The sequence below is a fragment of the Rhopalosiphum maidis genome, chromosome 2 (assembly GCF_003676215.2).
Source record: "Rhopalosiphum maidis isolate BTI-1 chromosome 2, ASM367621v3, whole genome shotgun sequence".
Lineage (NCBI taxonomy): Eukaryota > Metazoa > Arthropoda > Insecta > Hemiptera > Aphididae > Rhopalosiphum > Rhopalosiphum maidis.
In genome coordinates this window covers 41,457,856-41,480,083 of record NC_040878.1, presented here as the reverse complement: position 1 = coordinate 41,480,083, position 22,228 = coordinate 41,457,856, and the positions used below count along the sequence as shown (strand labels likewise).

Genomic DNA, 22,228 nt, shown 5'->3' with positions numbered 1-22,228 from the left:
GGTAAAATCAAAATTATTAATTATAGTTATTAGTTTTTTAATTTTCCTTATAACATCCTTTCAAAACTAAGTACATAGTTTTATAATATATTCATTATTCAATGTATTGTTTACTTAATAAACTCCATTTTGATTATTATTGTAATGATATTTACTTATAGATTCCCGGTGTTTTAATTAACTAATCAAATAAAAATATCAATTTTTTTTATTAATTTACCGTGAAATCTTTCTATAACGGACAATTACGGGATCATAAAAAGTTCCGTTACAGATAGGATTCACAGAATATAAACTCTGTATTTGAGACTTTATTATTTTGTCCGATGAGACAGGTTTCACTGTACTTAGTTTAAATTAATCATTTTTCTAGAGCCTTGTATATGATTCTATATTTTCTTAGTTTTATGTGTAAAAAAAAATAATCGTATTAAAATGTACAAATCAAGCTTTTAATTTAATTTATTTTTACCAAACAAGCATTCATTCAAGTTTAATAATGTTTTGACCAACGTTTCCCTGGGTGACTGTTAACAATGGTTCTTAAGAAAGAGGTTTTTTTTATGAATTGTCGAAATCAAAAATAACTTAGTTCAGAATTGTTGTAAGATGTTAACCATGTACACGCCAATTCGAGGAATAACAATTTTATTATTGACTAATATCTTTTTAATGTAGGTTTGTCACAAAATTTACAGACAGTCAATATCCGTAAGTTAATACAACTTTTAAGTGTATAAAATCTTATTATAAAAAAAATTTATTTTTGGCTAACTAAACCATAAAATACTAAATTAATTCCGGTATTCTAATAGTCTTTATAAATGATCGAACTAATGAAGTAGCCGAAGAAACTCTAAATGTGGCATTGAATTATATTCGAAGAAATCCAAGAGTTGGATTGATGATCGATGGTTTATATTCTGTAAAAATTGGCGGAGATGATGCTTCAGCTATATTAGAAACACGTATGATATTATTGATATTACATTTTAATAATATGTATTAAATTAACCAATCAATTATTTCCAAAATATTTATTTTTGAAACAATAATATTTCATATTATTCATAAAATAACATAAATAGTAATACATTAATAATAATAATAACGAAATACTAAAATATACTTTATTTCATACTAAATGTATTCAACTTAAATTAATACTAATAAATAATTTCATAGGGTTGAAAAAATACTGACTTGATTTATTTGTTTAGTATATTTTGTAGTTGTAAATTTAATGTTTGTCTTCATATGTTCATTTAAAAATGATAAATACATTTATGTACTACCTATCTTATTATTGTAATTTGTGGATAGCCTTTAAAATAATATAACATTATGTCAAATCATAAAAATACAAATAAGTAATTATTTTAATAAAAAAAGTGATTTACATATTGCTAATAGCTATAATAATATGGTTTACTTAGAAAACAACTGATAAAGCTTAGTATCGTAAATACATAGTTAGCAAGTCAGTAGTTACAAGAATAAAAAAACTTAATTTAAATAAAAATACACTTGAGAAACTATTACATTATTACTGTTTTTACTTCAGAGATAAAAAGGAAAAGTGTCCTTTTATTTTTTATCATTCCTTCTAAATCTTTTTCTTCATTATTTATAAGCCAATAAGCCTACAGAGACACACATTAAGCTTATTTATTACTATTTTTCAATTCAACCACTAATTAGAATATGATTTCAACCTGCAATTCAACTTAATTAATATAAAAATTATGTTTACTGTAATGGTTCATATTTTATTACTAAATTTAATTAAATATACTTGAAAAAATAAATAAAAACTGACAAGTTATATTATACATACAGTTATAAATCGTGCATGTACCATTTATGTACAAATATTTTTCTTCTTTTACTTATAGTCTATCGGCCATTAATACCATACTGTTACACATCCATTTCTCCAATTTTCCCTATCAACTACTCGTGTTTTCAAATCTTGCCCTCTGTTCAGTATGTAATTCTATGTCATTTTTTTTAATTTTATCTTTCCAATCTCAAACAAAATCTTTCAATTGGTATTTTTCCTAGTGGATTCTCTTCCATAATCGTGCGTAAAAGTTGATTTTGACTTCGCCGTACATCCCGCGTTCGTTCTACCCACTGTAATCTTCAGCTCCTAAAAATGTCTAATATATTTTATTCCTGAATAATTATAATATTTTCTATAACTCATTATTTTTTCTAACTCACCACTCTCCTGTATTTTATGTACAACTACGTACTTAATAATTTATATATTAAAAAACTTTATTTTGTTGAAATGAACGTCATAAACTATTTATAAAACTGCTATAGCCGCATATTAAATGTATAAATACTGTTTATACTCATGAGCGCTATTTAAAAAATTTAGTTTGTGTAAACTATAATGCATCCATTCGCAACAATAAGCCACCACATCTGGTCATTGACACAACAATTAATGGTGTTGCATCAGAAGCTGTGAAATCATTTACTGCTGCTTTAGCATTACCCACTGTCAGTGCATCATATGGACAAAACGGTGATATAAGGTAATTGGTTTACTTTGGTATTAAAAAGTTGTATAATATGTATTTACAATGTTCATTGTATTCCGAAAACCAATGTCAATGGAACTTTATCTACCCAAAATAATAAATATGTTTATATCTAAGTAAGTAAATTACTTTTAAATATAAAAACATGCATCCGAGTATCGCATTTCTAAAAATAGAATGATTTATTTGATTACTTGTTTAAAAATAGAATTAACTTAATTTGTGTATTTATTATCGTTCGGCGAGAATTAATTATATCTTAATTGCAACTTTTTCAAAATAAAAATAAAGATAATATTGTGGAATTAAAAATATGTAAAACATTATCCGTTGCTTATCTTTTTAAGTTAAAAGAACTTATAATACTTAGATTCTTAAAACATTGTTTTATATTTAAATTTCTTATTTCAATAAATTACTTAACTTTCAAAGTATTCCTAGCCAAAATAAAAGACATTAAACTAAAGCCTCAAACTAAAACCTCCAATAGTTTTGATCTAAAATAACATTACTAATTGAATTTAAAATTTATTTTTTGAAAATAATTAAAAAACTAATTTTTATTTTTAAGACAATGGAGAAATTTAGACGGAGAACAACAAAAATATTTGATACAAATTAGTCCACCTGCAGACCTTATACCAGAAATAGTAAGAAGTATTGTGGTAGCACAAAACATAACAAATGCTGGCATAATGTTTGACGATACATTTGGTATGTAAAGCAAAAACTGTATAAGGTATACATTAAAAATGTAATATGATATACAGGAATGATAGAAATGAAAACATTATTATTTTCAACGAGCATAGGTATATTAACATAAATAATAATAAAAGAATTTGTATATAAATTCCTATGTATGATGTATATATTATATAAATAATACTTAGTTCTTACATTATATCATTCTGAAATAATCGTTAATATTAGGTCATAAAAACTAAAAAAACATTTTAAAGTATCATATAATGTAATTGTTTTTAAAAAAGTATAATTATAAAATAGAATAATTATATCACAAGATTTTAGTTGACGCAAAAACTTACAAACAATACTTTACGAATACCTACATTACGATATTATTATTGTTTTTTAAAACTACAATAGGCAGTTACCTACTGTTTTGGACAAATACTGAATACGTTTTTAATTTGTATATTAGTTTAACATTAATTTTATGAAACAAAAAATATATAAGTATACCTGAGTATCTATGCTCTAGGACAATTATAATACATAATTTAAAATAAACATATAGATACCTATTATATTCTTATGTTAAAATAAATATCCATCTGGTCTGTTACAACGTATATTACATGACTTTTATCATAAAAAATATATTCAATAATATTCTGTTAACTGAAAGCAATAGTTAAATTTGATCTAGTTAATATCTTAAATTCAGTGGCGTATTTATGGGGGGTCGAGGAACCCCCTCTGAAATAAATAACACAACAATTTAAAATAGTATGTCTCCTCCCTCTTTTCCCCAAAAAAATCCAAGTATATATAATCGACCACCTACGAAATGAAAACCTATATACGCCACTACTTAAATCATATAAATATAATAATGATGTGTGTTATAGTAATGGATCACAAGTATAAATCATTGCTACAAAATATTCCGACTAGACATATTATAGCTGCTATCGATGATACAACCAGCATTAAGCTACACTTGACTAGATTTCGTGATGTAGACATAGTCAATTTTTTTGTACTGGGAAAATTGTCAATCATCAAATCGGTTTTGGACCACGCCAATTCCAACAAATTATTTGGTCGAAAATATGCATGGCATGTCATTACACAGGTAAAATATACATACTTAACTCAGACACAAAAAAAATGTATGCGATGGAATGCATATTATTTAATAATCAGATGATTTAAATGTACTGTGAGCAATACTCGTATTTATTTTTTTATTTATACGTTATGCAATCAAAACCATTTAAATAAAAATAAAAAATAAATAACGATAAATTTTAAAAATTGTCAACTTGAAAATTCCTGTAAATATATGACAAAAATTTCAAAATATATTAAACTATTATGCACTTAGTGCAAATATTATTAACTTTACAAAAGTTAACATTTCCTGTGAAATTTACGTAAGATCTATTTTGAAACTTTGAAATTTTCTTCCTCGAGTACCGAACATTGAGTCTGACAATTTATAAATTTGTAAGATATTTAATACAACTTTAATAGTACTAAAGTGAGTAAAAATTAAAAGTTATAAAGTTGTTCTCGAGTAGACTGCCATGAATTTAAACCTGTTTAAATTTTTCTTATCTCAAATAGAATAAGTTAGCAATAAAATATAACTAAACGTTTATACATGGTGTGTGTGTCATGATTTGACATATCTGCTTACAACTCATTTATTATTATTCTAATTATTTTATAAATGAAATAAAATTAATAATTATATTATATTAAAAAATCATAAAAATAGACACCCATACTTTATGAATTCTATGTTCACAAACATTTATAATGAAATGTGTTATTATTATAGGACTTCAACACCGTCAGTAATAAATTGAGATACACTTAAGCTAATCATGGTTTTAGAATTTATTATGTTCCGTTCTTTAAATGTATAAAATAATTATAAGAGATTTTAGCATAAATTGAAAAATTATTAAATACACTAAATTACAAGTTGAATCAAATATCTATTTTTTAAATAGGATAAAGGATCACTCAAATGTGGTTGTTCTAATGCTACTATTTTGTTTGTAAAACCCGAGCCGGATGCTGGAAGTCGAGAAAAATTATCAAATTTAAGAACTACATACGGTTTAACATCAACACCAGAGCTGAAAGCAGCATTTTACTTCGATTTTTACTATCGATCCTTGTTAGCAATCAGGTATACCAATAATATTCGTCAATCATATCATACTCGTTGTATGCATCATCTAACGATAAAATAGAACTATAAATCTATAAACTGTTATAACTATTAATAAAATATTTTATCTTTATATAATTATGAATATAAGTTTTATAATATAGACTAAGCAGTGTCAATACATACGTATTGCGTATAGTGTAGTATAAACTAGAAGAAATTCAAACTATGAACATTGTTATTAAAGCAAAGGGTCTTCAAATTTAGGCCACGAGCCACTATTGTTTTTGGTGCTTAAAACATGTTCACGGGCCTCGAATAAAGACGGGTGAAAGATCCCTATATTAAAACAATGCTAAAATTTAATACGATTATCTAAAAATCTATATAATAACGCTAAATTAACATTTAAAAATTTAGTAGTTAATATATTTTATAGATCAATGATGAACAGTGGCGAATGGCCAACGAATGTAACCTACACTACATGCGATGAATACAACGAAGAGAATCCACTTCCAAGAAGAAATGTCGATTTAAGAAGATATTTAAAAGATGTGAGCAATTAAAAATCAAAATTTCTTTGATATTTTGTTTTATGTACTTACTAATCAAATGTGTGTTCATAACGTTAAGATAACAGAATCACCCTCCTACGCACCATTTTTAATAGATACGAATGGGCACAGTTATGAAGAGTTTACAATGAGACTAGAAAAAGTTACGGTACTAAACAGTCAATCGGTTAGCGCTGAAAACGTAGGCTCGTGGAAGGCGAGTCTTAATTCACCGATCGTTGTAAAAGATGCCGCAAATATGACACATTTTTCCGCCGTCACTGTATACAGAGTAGTAACTGTGTTGGTAAATAATCTTTATGGCTAAACAATATACACATTTTTTGATAACATTACTCAGTAAAGTATAGTACATAGTAAATACGCTCTGTTAATTATGATTATTATTATTTTAAATATTAATTTGAGCGTTAATATAATTTTGCATTTGTACTCGTATATAATACATAATTTGTTTCAGCAAAATCCATTCATGATACAAGTTAATGATGAAGATGGTAAAGGTGTAAAATTTAAAGGTTATTGTATTGATTTAATCGAAGAAATTAGAAAACTAATTGGTTTTGAGTACGAAATTTATATAGCGCCAGACAACAATTTTGGTAAATTTAAAAATATTGTAATAAAAAAAAAAACCAAGAATTGTATTATATTATTAATATAAAACATATTTTATTTATTCAGGTAATATGGACGAAAATGGACAATGGAACGGAATGGTTAAAGAACTAGTCGAAAAGGTAAACATAATTTAAAATAATATCATCCATTGTTTTTTATTGTACTTATTCAATTTTTGTAGAGAGCTGATATTGCATTGGGTTCTCTATCAGTTATGGCTGAGAGAGAAAATGTTGTGGATTTTACGGTTCCTTATTATGATTTAGTCGGAATAACAATTTTAATGAAAAAACCACAAACACCGACTTCGCTGTTCAAATTTCTTACAGTTCTTGAAAACGATGTATGGATGTGTATACTTGGTGCTTACTTTTTTACCAGGTGAATTACATATTATGTAACAAATCTATCAATACGTATATTTATATATATTCAATGTAGATATCGATATTTCATAATACGTAATATGCTATTTCAATGTGAACTCATGCTATGAATATTTTCCATACTAGTTTTTTAATGTGGATATTTGATCGCTGGAGCCCTTATAGTTATCAAAATAACAGAAATAAATATAAAGATGACGAAGAAAAACGAGAATTTAACTTAAAAGAATGTTTATGGTTTTGTATGACTTCTTTAACTCCCCAGGTAATACTTTTATTAATAATAAGTTATAATCAAGTTAAAACGAACAAAATAAGTGTAAAAAAAATGTATTTTTAAAATGTAATATTACTATTTTAAATATAAAACTAATTATGTAAAAACTAAAAACAGTATCTAATTGTAAAAGAACATTTCTGTCAGCGAACAGTAGCGTTTACCGCAAAGAATCGTATCGTAAAACTTACGAACGAAATTCCCAACCATTGATTATTAAACAGATCACTCAACACTATAATCAATATCCAATGGTTATATAATAGCTTAAACAATAATTCTCTTTGGCACAAATTATAAAATATTTGTCCAATCATTCCTCTTTTTTACATTGATTTAATCGATCAAACCTCCTCAACTATATACAAATAAAAGTACTAAAAACCAATTTTTCTTATGCAACTTATAAGTCCTAATCCAACCTTTAACTCTGCGTCCTAATGAGGTCAATATAAATCATTTTCTATTACATCCTGCTTGGTTAATTTAGCTTCACAATTACTTAAATATTTGTTTATAGTTTTTTCATTATTCAGTGAAATATTTTTGTAAAATATTACCAAATATACAATAAATTATCAAAATATACTAAATCTCGATCATAAATGCAATAATAATAGGTATCAATTGAGTAATTATGTGTGTATAATTTCTCCTAATTTTATAACTCAACACCTTATAGTCTGAATTGCATTTTTCGTCATTGATACTTGTAATTTAATTATAAATACTTAACAATTGTTTTTTTTTACCATTTTTTAGGGTGGGGGTGAAGCTCCCAAAAATCTTTCTGGCAGACTAGTTGCTGCCACATGGTGGCTTTTCGGATTTATAATTATAGCATCTTATACTGCTAATTTAGCAGCTTTTCTAACAGTTTCTCGATTGGACACTCCTGTAGAATCATTGGACGATTTGTCTAAGCAATATAAAATACAATATGCTCCGCTGAATGGTTCATCAGCAATGACTTATTTTCAGAGAATGGCTGACATTGAAACACGATTTTATGAGTTGAGTACCTACCAATAAATGTTTCTAATTATTAATATATCCGTCTGTTTAGTTAATAAAAATGTTCAATGCACTATTATAACAAATATATCTAATGTCACACATGACTTATTTTTTACACTTTTCTCATGAATAATTTTATGTTAACAACACTTTATTAGAGATAATTACCCATTAAGACATTATTATGTCACGACTACTACGCTCTCCTTATTATAGTTTAAATAACAAATACTTATTTAAAACTTGTTAAAATGTTACATAAAAAACGGTATACGTCAAAATACAAGTATTGACTATATTCTTATACTTATATTTTCTTAATTTTAGAATATGGAAAGATATGAGTTTAAATGACAGTTTGAGTGAAGTCGAACGAGCGAAATTAGCTGTTTGGGATTATCCAGTAAGTGACAAGTACACAAAAATGTGGCAAGCAATGAAAGAGGCTAAACTACCAAACACTTTAGAAGAGGCCATTGAAAGAGTTCAAAGTTCTAAATCATCTAGTGAAGGATTCGCTTACTTAGGTATCATATTTTTGGCCAAATGTAAACTCCTACACCAATAACCTTTTACCTACAAATAAAAGATACTGTAATCTCCTACACAGAATTATTGAAAAAAATCAGGTAATATCCTACAGTAAAACATTTTTACTCAGGTACACAATTTCGGAGCTGAAAATCTCAAAAAGCTAAACATTAACATAACTAAATACAACTGATCTTAATTATAATAAAATAAATGTTTATAACATGCGTAAATCTATGTTACCACCTATGTCTAAAGTATTAACGAAGTTCGTGATACGATAAATTTAATGGATATTAAAACAAACCGCTTTGAACAATTTGTTTTATCAAATGACCAAGATACTTATAAAATAATATTTTCTCGAACAGAAAATTTAAAATTTCTCTGTTTTAGCGAAAAATATTATTATACTGTACATTTTATGGTACAAAATAATTTTTGCAGTTATTTACTTTTCATAGTTTTAAGAAACAAAATTATATACTTATTACCATTAGTTTTTGTTTTACTTCCTGGTAAAAAAGCCATATTTTTTTTTATTACTTATTATATTAATTTGTATAGGAATTTACCATTACCCATATTTTTAAAGATACACTTTCATATAAATTAAAATCGAGTAGTATGTGCAATGCATTGGTATTCATAATACTAAAGTGAGAATATTATTCTATTTTAGGAGATGCCACAGACATTAGATATCAAGTAATGATAGATTGCCATTTACAAATGGTCGGCGACGAATTCTCTAGAAAACCGTATGCCTATTGCTGTTCAACAAGGATCTCCGTTAAAAGATCAATTCAATAATGCAATTTTATTATTACTCAATAAACGAAAATTAGAAAAATTGAAAGAGACTTGGTGGAATCTAAACCCAGAAAGAATACAATGTGAAAAACAAGATAATCAATCTGATGGCATCAGTATCCATAACATAGGTCGTATATTTTTACTTGACACATTTGCGGGTTAAAAAAATGAAAGCACGTCCGACGGGTCATAAAGCTGACGAGAATTCGTAAATAGCGACACCCTTTTTAAAAAAAAAAAAAATGTTCATAAACACATATTATTATACTTAAAAATAATTAAAATACATTTTTCGTATTTATCAAACGAAGCGTCTTAGTATATAAGCCTTGTATAAGGTTTATTTTAACGCATAGTAAGATATTAAATTATAAATGAAACTTATTTTTATCAAATACATCCGTCAATATTAATCTTCTACCCACTTAAAGGTACGTAATAAAAAAAACAAATAAGTTCAATAAAGAAAATAACTCAACAAAAGTAGGTAGTTATGTATAAACGAATTGGACGAACATAATAAGTATTTTCTGGAAAAATAGAAATTTCTCCACGGTGTGTTAATGTTTTAATATTTAACATTATTGACTTTCAATATTTGTTCATACCAAACAAAATTAAACAAAATAATAAAAGACTACAATTATATACATTATTACATTATACTCGCACAGCGGCTATACATCTAACAATGTTCAATAAGCTCCATCGATCTTATAGAGAAACAAAATCATTTTACAACCTTACTACAACATAAATATTCTGATTTTTAACTTTTATAACACATTAAAGGTATAATACATGCAACATGCGCTTATTTTTAGACAAATACTAATTATACACAACATAATAAATTATTTTTAAGGGTAAGCTCCTTAGGATCGGCATGGAAATGTCACTTAGAGCAGCCCATAAAACAAAAGTAATGTAACCTATTGTACTATTCAAACTATTCATACTTGATAATACCTGATTATTTATTTCAAGTTTAGTTCTATCTACAAAATAATATTCAAATGTATCTAAAATCTCCATACTCGGTTTTATATGTATCTACCCAATAATTGTTTTTTAATATATAAATAGTTACTTATTACAAAAATACAAACTGTGGTACAATTTTTGCGGTTCACGCTCATACTTCCTAAAACTTAATTTTGTATTTATATTAATAAATAAACTATTATATAAAATAAATATACCAATAGCTGTTAGGTAACAATAGGTCAATAGGTACCAACCTATTCCGCCTAAACCTATTCAGATTAAAATGTATCTATCTACCATTTTTGTTTACTACAGGTGGAGTTTTTATTGTTATATTTGTTGGAATTGGATTAGCTTGTTTTACGTTAGCTTTTGAATATTGGTGGTATAAATATAAGAAAAGCTCAAAAGTTGCAAACACGTTGAATCCAAAACAATTGGCAATGAACAGAGATGGTGAATTTACATATCCGGTGGTACCGCCGTTTAATGCAACTTCTGGAATGAGATCAAGAAGTATTATTCAAGGTTTTAGGTAAATACCTAACATGATATTATATTTACAGTAATTATTTTCCAAAATAAATATATTTGTAAATATTTTCCATTGTATAGATGCAATAGTGTGTAAAATTTAATTTTAATAAGAAAAAATATTATATTTCTAGACGATCTGTTGGTCAGTCTTCGCCTAAACAAAAATAATGGAATCATGTATGTTTTACCTACTAACGCGTGGAGAATTCAATCAAATAGATATTATACATCACAATAACGTAGAAAAATTAATAAATAACACCAACTGCTTGGTATAATAATCAGAGTATAAAATATCTAAATTATATTGTTAGATATATATATATGTTTTAACCATTTAAATGTTTTTAATTTGTTGAGAAAATACATTTTTGTCAAAATAGGATATGGTTAGAGTGCCATGTTTATTATTCCTTATTTTTTAAGCCAAAAATAATGTTAATATATTAAACAGTTTCTAAGAACACATATTTTATTTTGTAAATATTCTATTATAAGTAGGTACTTAAATAATATTATTTGTATTATACATATTTATTTAGTTTAAGTATTTACATTCTAATGAGCAATGAGTAATGAGTAATAACTAACATATTATAATCACACATTCTCACATATTATTGTATGCCTATAGAATTATATCACTGTCAGTCGTTGATACAACACATTATTAAATGGAGAGGACATCACACCACTTATAATTTATCCATAAAAATAGTTTTGCTTAGGACAAACTTACGGAGATTGTATACATTTACAGTAACCCAACCAAATTTTTACCAAACATAATATAAAAAAAAAATGTATGTACCTATATGTTGTAGGGCTTTTATTTTATTTTTATTTTTTTATAACTTATTAAATTCATTTGTATAGGTTATTTTTTTTTTTTGTTTGTTTTTCATTTGTTTACTAAAATGTATTGAGTATTGATATAAAAAATACAAAAATGTTACGGCACACAGTTTAAATTATAATCTATATTGTGTGAACCTTTAGTAAATGCATTGTAAATAATGTAATAATGTACTTGTGAGTTTATCTCGCGCTAAACTGTTTTTATATATAATCTCATTAAATAATTTAAAATTATTTTATAAGCTTCTTAAATAAAAAATAAAAGTATTAATTTTGAGGTATCTTTTAATAAAATAATAAATAATTAATTTTAGTGAAACATAGTGAATATAAAGTATAGAGGTTAGGAATTTTGTATTTGAATTAATTTTGAGTGAAATAAAGTTAAACGATGTTTTTACTTCAATTCAGTTCTTATTTTATACATATTTATTAAAAAAATTCACATTTTAGATTCCGAGAGAAAAAGAAAAATTGGTTTTAAAGTTGAAACACCAATAATGTGTTTTTACGCACGTAGGTATGTCACCATATGAAAATCTTTTTTGGATAGAATTATACTTCAATAGTTCTGTATGCTTTCCATTACAATTTAAAAAAAGACACAAATGGCTTATTTTTGAAGTTAATTGTAGGAAATACCATTTATTTAAAACTTTTGTATTACAATCTATTTATTTTCTAGTGAAGGTTTTTCATAAATTATAGATAGGTACCTACATAATATAGTTATATCAATGGAAATAGTACTTACCGTAAAAGTAACCCTTCCTAAAGCTAATATATAATGCATATAGAATGTAAAAATAAGGACTGAAGTCTTATTCTTAACCATTTAAAAAAAATTCTAAATTCTGATATAATATGCATATTAACATTGACCATATAATGCATGTATATTTGATGAATTACCCTCCTTATAATATTTTAAAGTTAGATACCTATATATCATGATAAATTCAAAAACTAAACAATGAATAAGAAAAACTGATACGTATACCAATACAATTGTATATGAAACCTATTTCGTTGTTTTTACTTTTTATTAATTTATAACGATTTTTACCTGTTTTACATGTTTTAATTATTTTGGCGCAAATGACAGGTATTTTTTTATCTTCGATGATTTTGTTATATTTAGCCGTTGAAAACTATTCTCAAGAAAAAAATCTTTCATATGTGCTATAAATTATAATGTATGCAAGAAAACGAGGAATATGCCCTTTTACATGTTATTTCTTTCAAATCATCCATATAAAGTTCATGCATAATATATTATTATTATAATTTATAAACAAATTAGGTACGTTTATATACTTTATGATATTTGCTTAGTAAATATAATATAAGTACCCACGTATGCACGAGTACATCGTCCAAGCTTCAAAATCAATTCTCGCCAAATTTTAATGAAATAATATAACATCGTGGTAGTTTACATTCGGTTTTGTAATTCTAGTATAATAGAGCCATCTAGCAAATTTTTAATTTAAAATATACCGTCAAAATCATCGTGTCAATCGTGACAAAAAGATAGCGTTGTGCTGTGGCCGTCTAGTAGCCGACGCGTCCTCGAGCTTTACATTTCTGACTATTTTCAGTATTATACTACTATATTATAGTAGTTATAGTACTATAGTCTATATAATAGTCTACTACAATAGTATAGTCCTACTATACTATATTATAGTAGTAATACTAGTAATAATATTTTAATACTGATAAAATATATATAATTAAATAAGTTAGTTGCATAGAAAATGTCAATGCATTCGAATAAAATCCCTCGGTGAAAATGATTACATAAAAGCTTTAAATTCAATTGGCTTCTTAACTAAGTAAGAAAAACCTTATTTTTTAATTGTGTTTTTCATAATAATATAATATGTTTTATTTTTTGTCACTTTATCTCCAGTGGTATGATTACGAACATAATATTTAAATACTATGAGATGTAAATTAACTCCATGGACTAGGCCTATCGGAAAAACCGTAAAAAAACACGCATAGCTTCTACCTCAACGGTGATGAGGATACAAAATAAAATATACATTTTTATAATAATTGTTATAAATAATTTTATATATCTACCTACTCGTTATTTTGTAGGAATGGTAAGTACAAAAATTAGACCCCAAAAACGGTTACATAAACATAAAAAATAGCCTTGCAAATAATATTTTCTTCCACAATTTTTGTTTGAAATTTTTTTATATAACCAGTATAAAGTGAGGTATTTACGCAAAAGCTATTTGTTTTTGTAGAAAAATCATACTCTTTTAAGTGTGCACAACATAGACCATAAGCACAATAACAATAACTTTTACACGAAAACGTCATAAGACCTTTTTAATAGGTAATTATCTCCTTAATAATATATCTAATAAATCCGACATAATATAGATAGGTACTGACATAAAGAAATAATTTTTAATAGATTATAAGAATAAGAAATAGTTGTTTTATTATATTTTAAAGTACAAAATCCAAGCGTCTTTTTTTTTACAATTATTTATGTTTATCTAATACGGGTATTTTATAAAGTGGTAATACATACAATACAAGGAAAAGTTTAGTTACGCGCGGCGGCGGGTTTTTGAGCGTTCGACCGCGTTCGTTGGCTAATTTTAAGCCATATTTTATATAAATATTTTGTTCACGGGAAAAATTTCATCGTCCACGCGTGCTTACATAAATCGGAGTTTGCAAATATGTAAGAATTCTTAGTTTTTTTTTTTTAGAAGTTCTGGGGTGGTTTAGTACCCCTGAACCCCCCCCCCCCCCGTAAATACGCCAGTGCCTATAGTTAAGTATTTTAGTAGAATTATTCAAATAATACAATTATAATAATAGTATACATAAATGATAAATAGGTATTAAAAATAGCAATCTTGAATCTACCTACATACTGGAAGTGGCTCGTAATCTCGATTAAAAAATCACGCCATGAAAACATTAAAAGTGTCAATTTGACATTTCAAATGCTTGTGATAATGTTTTATTAAGTTAAAAATTAATATTTTTATGAGGAACAATTGTATCTTGCTATTTTAGTTTTACAATTTATGTTTTAGAGTTCTTTATTACCTATATGAGTTTAAATAAATGTCGACTTCAACCAACATTTTAAAAATGCTTATTTAAATAAAAAATAATTTGAATTTTGGTTACAGAAAGTACTTTAAATATTCTAATGGATTTTAATTATTCTATAGTAAGGCGTAAATTTTAATGGTTTAATTAAAAAATATTGAATGGTCATTAAATGCTTTTAAAACGTGAAAAATGACCTAAAAATCAAAGAAAAATTTAACCTTTAAAAATGCATTTTAAATTAACATCACTATACCAGCAATATAATATTCCATATAGGATATATTGTACAAAATAAGTACTTATTAGTCATAACTCATAAGTCATTGTAATTAATAATTAGTAACTACTATGTTGTTCTATAAGATTATTTGCACAGCTGTATGAGTATGAATGAATTTGTCTATAAAAATCTAACTTAATCTGACCTCAATTAACTGACACAGAATCTATTTAGTAAATATTAACTAATAATTACTTACTTTAATCCAGTGGCGGTCATACCACTAACCAAATAATGTAATTACACATGTACTCTACTGAGTGGAAAGCTTCATAAATTGTATTTTTATTTATTTATTTTACTTTATAATAATTATGGACAAGAACTCAACATATATAAAAGCATAATATGAGTACATAACAACAATCAAATTAAATATATTATAAGTAAATTAATCAAGAAAAGGAATGATGATTTTTCATTTGTAATTTTCATCATCCTGGTGAGAGACTCGTTACTCAAGGAATTGTTTGAGCAATGTGAAATTATAAGACCAAAATTCTAAATTTTCATATAGATTTGCTATTATTTTACCTGATTTTATTATTCACACACTACAATTAATACAAATAATTGTAAGTAAAAAATGTTTATCCAAATAAAAATAATTTACAAATGTTTATTAAGATTTTTTCAACAATAAAACCTAAATTTAAAAAATATATACTTTGTTTCAGTATTTAAAGTAGTAACATGAGGAATAATTTATAAATTTTAATAGGTAATACAAATAAGTAGTCTTATGCGTTTCCATTACTTTTTTGTTCTAACCAAACATTAAGTAACTCCTCACTATCACCATATCCATGACTAGCTATAACATACTTATAACTACTTATAGAATAATGTTTCTTATAAAAATATATGTGTTCACAGTGCAGAGGTTTTACATTTAATTTTTTTGATAACAATCCTAAATATATGTCATCAAATCGAAACCGCTTTACATAAGAACTTCCATAATAAAATTTGACTAAAGCTGCTTTGGATAACATATAAGCACCAGCTGTGACGTATGGAGGCCACATATGATATGGATATTCAGAAAGGGAAACATACCTGTAACAAATAATTGTTTGACTTACCAAAATAAAAAGCTAATAAAAAAACAAAATTATCATACCATTTACTTATTTGATGTCTCAGTGGTGAAGAATGAAAAACGTATCCAGTAAATAATACTATATCTGATGGTAAGATATACTTTGATTGCTTCCCTTTAACTTCTTTATTTAAATATTCTGGATATTTAGTTGGATTTCGCAAATAACGTAACACGTTTTTCACAGATACATACATGTCATCGTCTGAGAAAAAATAGAATCTTGAATCATTACAATGAGTTGTAGCCCATTTAATTGCATTCATAGTTTTGATGGTGTTATTGTAGTATTCGTCAATAAAATCATACTGTACAATATCTCCATACTGTTCATGTTCTTCTTTAATGCGTTTCTCTAAATCTATATCATAAGACTTTCCCAATACAAAAACTGTTCTAGTTGGTACATCAGAAAATCGGTTCTCAAATCCCCAAGTTCGTCGAATGGTCCTCCGTCTATCAAAATTGTTTAATGACGACTTAACCAATATAAGTAAATGAATATTTATATTACATTTAGTGTCATTTGACAACAGTAAATCGTATTCTAATAAATTTATATTAATACAAGGTAGTTGATCAGAATTACCAGACTGTGCGCTCATTACGCATTTTGATATGTTTGTTTCCAGAGGATACACAAATTGAGAATAATAGTCCAACTCAAAAAAATGAGTGAAAACACCAAAATAATACAGTAACCATAGTGAAATTATAAAAATATACTTAAAATATTTTTTCAACTTAAACAAATTGTAAACGGAGTACGCCATAATATGTGCCATTGTATTAACATTTTTCAACATTATCAATAAATATATGAATACTGATTAAATTTTATAAATAACTTGTCAAAATAAAAGTTAAAAGTAGTAAAATTCATAATATTATATTATGGTTAAGTTAAAAAAAAATTAAAAACACTTGGTATGGAACCATGGAGTATGATCATAGCACAGAATAGATAAAATTTCATCAATTCAGTAGTATCACAGTATAGATTAAATAACATTAACATTATAATATAACAGAGAACACATTTATTTATTATGAACAGACGCAGTGTTATTTAATATTTAATCTATACTAATCCATGCTATAATCATTATTTAAATTTTTCTTTGCTACCTTTGTGGTCAATAGTCCGTGGTCAGCAGTATCTTATCACAAATTTGTATATAATCAGTCTCTTGTGATAGTGAATAGTGATGATAACATGTTCTCTTATGCCATAGACCACTAGAGTATGTCCTATGCACAGTAGGTATAAAAAATTTGTTCAAAAATCTATGCATTCTTATAAGTTATAGATGTTAGCGTAAGGGGAACCTACAGAAAATTTGAATTTTCCCTTAAATTATTTACATAAGCAGACAAATGATTTCATTGAAAGTGTAATCACTAAATTATTTGAAACAAATAATTCTAATTAAAAGTAATAATACAAGGAATAATTGATGCAAATAAAAAAGCTGATTTGAAAAATCGACATTACTTAGAAAATTGTACCTTACTATGTATACTTCTAAAAATACGTTAACTGTTTGACACAATAACAATACATTTACAAATGTTATACTACCACAATTAAATACATGTATATACAAGTTCAAATTTCAAAAGTTGTATTAAATGCTGTTTAAAAAACAAAAAAAATTATTTATTCACTTACTCTGAATCTATGAAACTAATATAAGTGTGGTGTGCCAATCTGCAATTCATGTGCAATAGCGGTGTAGCCGTGATTATCATTATTACGTATTGCCATTAATATTACTATCAGAGATATCAAAGCACGTATCATTAGTATTATTAAAATATGATATAAAACATTGTTATTTATATATTATTGATATGAAATTGACAAATTTATAAAGAAATATTAATTTCAAATTTGTTATGATATTGTTCATTAAATGTTAACATGACTCAGGCCTGAGATCAATGATAAGTTTATCTTGCCCTGTTATTTTAACATAATTCAATAAAATTTTAAATTTCTAACCAAGAAACTATTAGTAAATTAATCGATCAATACATTAAAAAAATAATAATATATATTCAATAAAAATATTGTTCAATATCAAAAAAATTATTTGTCCATCATTCAATATAGGTCATCACTACTGTTATGAACTCAAATAATAAAATATAATATATAAATAAAAATAAATTGACTAATATTTAGCCACCAAGTATTGTGCTGGACATAAAAAAAAAACAAATATTATTTTTAAAATATAAATTTACTCAATATAAATTAATTGTTTCAATTTTATATAAATTGTTGACAGGTCCATCTCGTTTCTTACTGTTCATATTTTTACTTTTTATAACACGCATTGTATTGTTTATATTATTTACTGATTCCAAATAGTCACATTTGCTATTTACATCATTTTGAACTTTAATAATAAGTTCAAGTACATTAGGATCATTTGACAATAATAATTGTTGATAAGAACAGTCAATCATCAGTGTCATCCAATCAACCAATCTTTCTTCAATCAATTTCTCCTTCATAAGTGAATACAAAGTATTCAAAATTATAAGCATATTCTCAAATGGTAATTGGCGCCGTAAACAAGATGGTTTATTTAAAGGGGGATATGCAAATAATTTTGACAAAAGATTTGAATGTTTTGTAGTGTTATTACTGCAATATGACAATATTTCAACTAAGGAAGTATCACTAATATCGTTGTTATCCATCAGTAACCGAATCAATGATTTATCCTTTTTGTTTTTAATATGGTCAGTAATAATCATTTCATTTAATCTGAAATAAACAAATAAATAATGTTAAATATTGTAAAAATAAATAAATAATGATAATAATAATTTTTACTTTGATTGGGTTAAAGCTGAAGCTGAAATAGTATCTACACATTTTTGTTTTGCATAAGAATCCCATTCAATTTCTTCAAATTTATCATTTATTTTTATTAAATTATTATCCATTAACAGGGATAAGTTATTTCGTTCACATGTAAAAGGAATCACTGCTAAGTTTTGGCCTGTTACTAAAAGTAAATGATTTCCAAAACACCATAAATTTGGAGGGTTGGTATAGACTTTAAAATGTTGTACAGCAACTACCATATTGTAATGAAAATTATATACTACTAAAGCTGCTCCTAAAAAACACAAAAATTATTATAAATTCATTAAAAATAATACAATAGTACAATACAAAATCATAAGTTTTAATTTTAATTAACCAATATAAATTATGAATTTGTTTTTTAAATAAGATTATTGAAAATATTATATCAGTATAAATAACTGTAACAATATTTTTACTAACCATCGCCTTTTGGTTCTGCGCCATAAAGACCAATACAATCTGAACTTAATTGAATTAAAGTTACTTGCTTTTTTAAATTAACTAAAGTAATTTCTGTCAACTGTTTACCAGGAAAATCATTGCTGTTGGATTCGGTGTACAACTCGTTAGAATACAGGTAACCATTAGACCCTGTGCAAATAAAATATAATGTTTTATAATTGGCAAACAAATAAAACAGATATAAAGTGATTTTCTAAAGTAAAACATTAGTTATAATACATTTATATTTATATTTTCTAAAAATAAAAATATATTCAACAATACTTACAAAACGTTACGACATTAAGTGATTCAGAATTTTCTCTAATGCAATAACCAAGTAATTTATCTGTTTTATTTTTGAAAGATATTTGTAAATTAATTGGCAAAAAAGTATCTTCTAATGGCACAGACCGTAATGTTTTTATATTCTGAAATTACAATACTCAAATAAACAGAATATTTGTATAATATAGCTATAAATTAAAATTACCTTGTTATCAACAGATACAATAATACATATAGCTTTTGTCCTAAATAAACATAATTTAGCTAACTCAATTGTTTCGCCATTGTTAATGACAGCATCTCTGATTTTTTTTCTATTACCAATTGCTTCTTTTAAGCATTCACAATATCCATTTTCAAAAACTGCAACTGCTCCTTTATAATCTAATCGGGTTAAAAGTTTTATAATTTTTGAGGTGAACTATAAAAACAATATAAAAACAATAACTATTAATTTTTATTAAAATATCCTATTTTGTACAAATTAAAACTTCAAATATATATAAAAGAAAAACTATGACATTAAATTTTTCAACTGCTATAAGTGCTTATAAGGAACATTGTATTACATTTTCAATTTTTTTGCTTTAAAAGATTTATTTACCAATATAAATCGAAAACAATCAACAATTTAAAAAATACAAATATCTCAGTTCCAATGATTTGAAAACTATATATTGTCTTGAAAATGTCTGCATAAATATCTGGTGAAAATTTTAAGTATGTAACAATTAATTATTTTTAAATAACATATAAAAATTAAAAACTATCTTGTCAAAGAATGTTGAGTAAATATTCTCATTTTTCTGTATTATTTTGTCCTAATTATATTGAAATGTATTGAGAATTATTATACACAGCCTACCCACTGTTTAATTATGATTTAACAAAATAAACTAATAATTTAACCAATCCTTTATAAATTATAACAACTATTCATAAAGTAATTTAATAGTTATTTATGCATTTAAATTAATTATCTTTTTGATAGATATTATATATTTTACCATGTACCCACAATTTTTTATTTATTTTAATTGACAAATTATAACATGTTGATATTAACATTGTAATCAGTTAATTGGAAATTAAATTTATTTTTCATTTACAATTTACACCAAGTTACTTTGTTACTGTAAAAACAAATTAAATGGCACATTTACATAATATGCCTATAAAATATAATGAAAATACTCACATTAAATTTCTTCATATCTTTCATCATTGATGACGTCCGTAACCATTTGCCAATTCTGGTATAATTAAAAACGCCATAATAACAATTAGTTAATGGGTCGAATATCACTGCAGAAGACAATTTATCGGAACTACTCCAACAATGCACCTGATTTTGACTTGGCATCTAAACATTAGACATAACCATAATGAAACTAAGAAATGTAATATAAAGTGATTGGTATACATACGTGAAAACAAGTAACCATGTTCTTCGATAATGTTACAATAACATTATCGGGTTCTGCATCATTTGAAATCCCCAAGAAATTAGACTCAATAATAGAACCTAAACTGTACGATGTGTCTAATTTTATCATGATGTATTTAATTTATAACCATTTGCAAGATTAGTAGTTCATGCAGTGGTAATTTACACGTCTGTCCGAAGAGAAACTATAATAAGCAATTAAAATTCAAAAGCACATTACATTAAAACTGAACGGCGGACGATGAAAACAAAACAAAACTACAGATCAAAGGCAGCAATAGCGTAGCTGCAGCAGTCTGAGTACGCAAGTTACAAATACAACAGAAAAGCACGTGTAAACTGTTATCATTATACGGTTGCATTAGATGATAAGCAGCATAACCAAGTAAATAAATAAGTATAATTTACTTATTGTAGATCTTTGAGCACTGATTTTTGAAAAAGCACGGTACATAATTAATAAATAGATGTGACTGATGCGAGTGTGAGATGTGAGAAGAGAATAGATGTGAGTGTGCGAGTGTGACCGTGTGTACAAACTACGAAGTTTATACTACACAATAATAACTTTAGAACCAACTTCAGAAGTACATACATAGAAAAAAGAGGGTGGGCAAGTGGTTTGACTATATTTTAGTATAATACTGTAATA

The 22,228-nt window shown here is 25.7% G+C and overlaps 3 protein-coding genes across 3 annotated transcripts; 1 reads left to right on the top strand and 2 right to left on the bottom strand.

Moving 5' to 3' along the window:
• The first annotated feature begins 609 nt into the window (after window positions 1-609).
• On the top strand, window positions 610-11,455 carry LOC113555190 (ionotropic receptor 25a). Its single transcript, XM_026959566.1, is given in 19 exon segments — window positions 610-661; window positions 664-711; window positions 816-968; window positions 2,390-2,549; window positions 3,127-3,269; window positions 4,151-4,377; window positions 5,264-5,445; window positions 5,867-5,984; window positions 6,064-6,291; window positions 6,466-6,607; window positions 6,690-6,745; window positions 6,808-7,007; window positions 7,139-7,277; window positions 8,052-8,302; window positions 8,634-8,833; window positions 9,520-9,605; window positions 9,607-9,781; window positions 10,956-11,175; window positions 11,309-11,455. Coding segments are annotated over 19 exon segments (2,817 nt in total). The 3' UTR covers window positions 11,346-11,455.
• Window positions 11,456-16,010: 4,555 nt separating this feature from the next.
• On the bottom strand, window positions 16,011-17,644 carry LOC113553214 (beta-1,3-galactosyltransferase brn-like). The gene is made up of 2 exons (XM_026956417.1): window positions 16,535-17,644; window positions 16,011-16,470 (listed from the first exon to the last, which is right to left on the bottom strand). Exons 1-2 carry the CDS (start codon window positions 17,317-17,319, stop codon window positions 16,152-16,154), a joined length of 1,104 nt encoding a protein of 367 aa, XP_026812218.1. The 5' UTR covers window positions 17,320-17,644; the 3' UTR covers window positions 16,011-16,151.
• A 1,096-nt stretch (window positions 17,645-18,740) lies between these two features.
• Window positions 18,741-21,685, bottom strand: LOC113553610 (nucleolar protein 11). The gene is made up of 7 exons (XM_026957015.1): window positions 21,557-21,685; window positions 21,328-21,492; window positions 20,335-20,550; window positions 20,131-20,272; window positions 19,821-19,991; window positions 19,362-19,650; window positions 18,741-19,292 (listed from the first exon to the last, which is right to left on the bottom strand). The coding sequence occupies exons 1-7, from the start codon at window positions 21,683-21,685 to the stop codon at window positions 18,764-18,766; spliced, it is 1,641 nt and encodes a 546-aa protein (XP_026812816.1). The 3' UTR covers window positions 18,741-18,763.
• Between the last annotated feature and the right edge of the window lie 543 nt (window positions 21,686-22,228).

Bases quoted from the DNA above. Each gene is read 5' to 3' on its own strand.
- LOC113553610 (XM_026957015.1), bottom strand. From the start codon at position 21,685: ATGATAAAATTAGACACATCGTACAGTTTAGGTTCTATTATTGAGTCT. The intron at 20,551-21,327 runs GTGAGTATTTTC...TTGTTTTTATAG, and splicing joins AAGATATGAAGAAATTTAAT to TTCACCTCAAAAATTATAAA. The intron at 20,273-20,334 runs GTAATTTTAATT...TTGTAATTTCAG, and splicing joins TTGTATCTGTTGATAACAAG to AATATAAAAACATTACGGTC.
- LOC113553214 (XM_026956417.1), bottom strand. From the start codon at position 17,319: ATGTTGAAAAATGTTAATACAATGGCACATATTATGGCGTACTCCGTT. The intron at 16,471-16,534 runs GTATGATAATTT...TATTTGTTACAG, and splicing joins AGACATCAAATAAGTAAATG to GTATGTTTCCCTTTCTGAAT.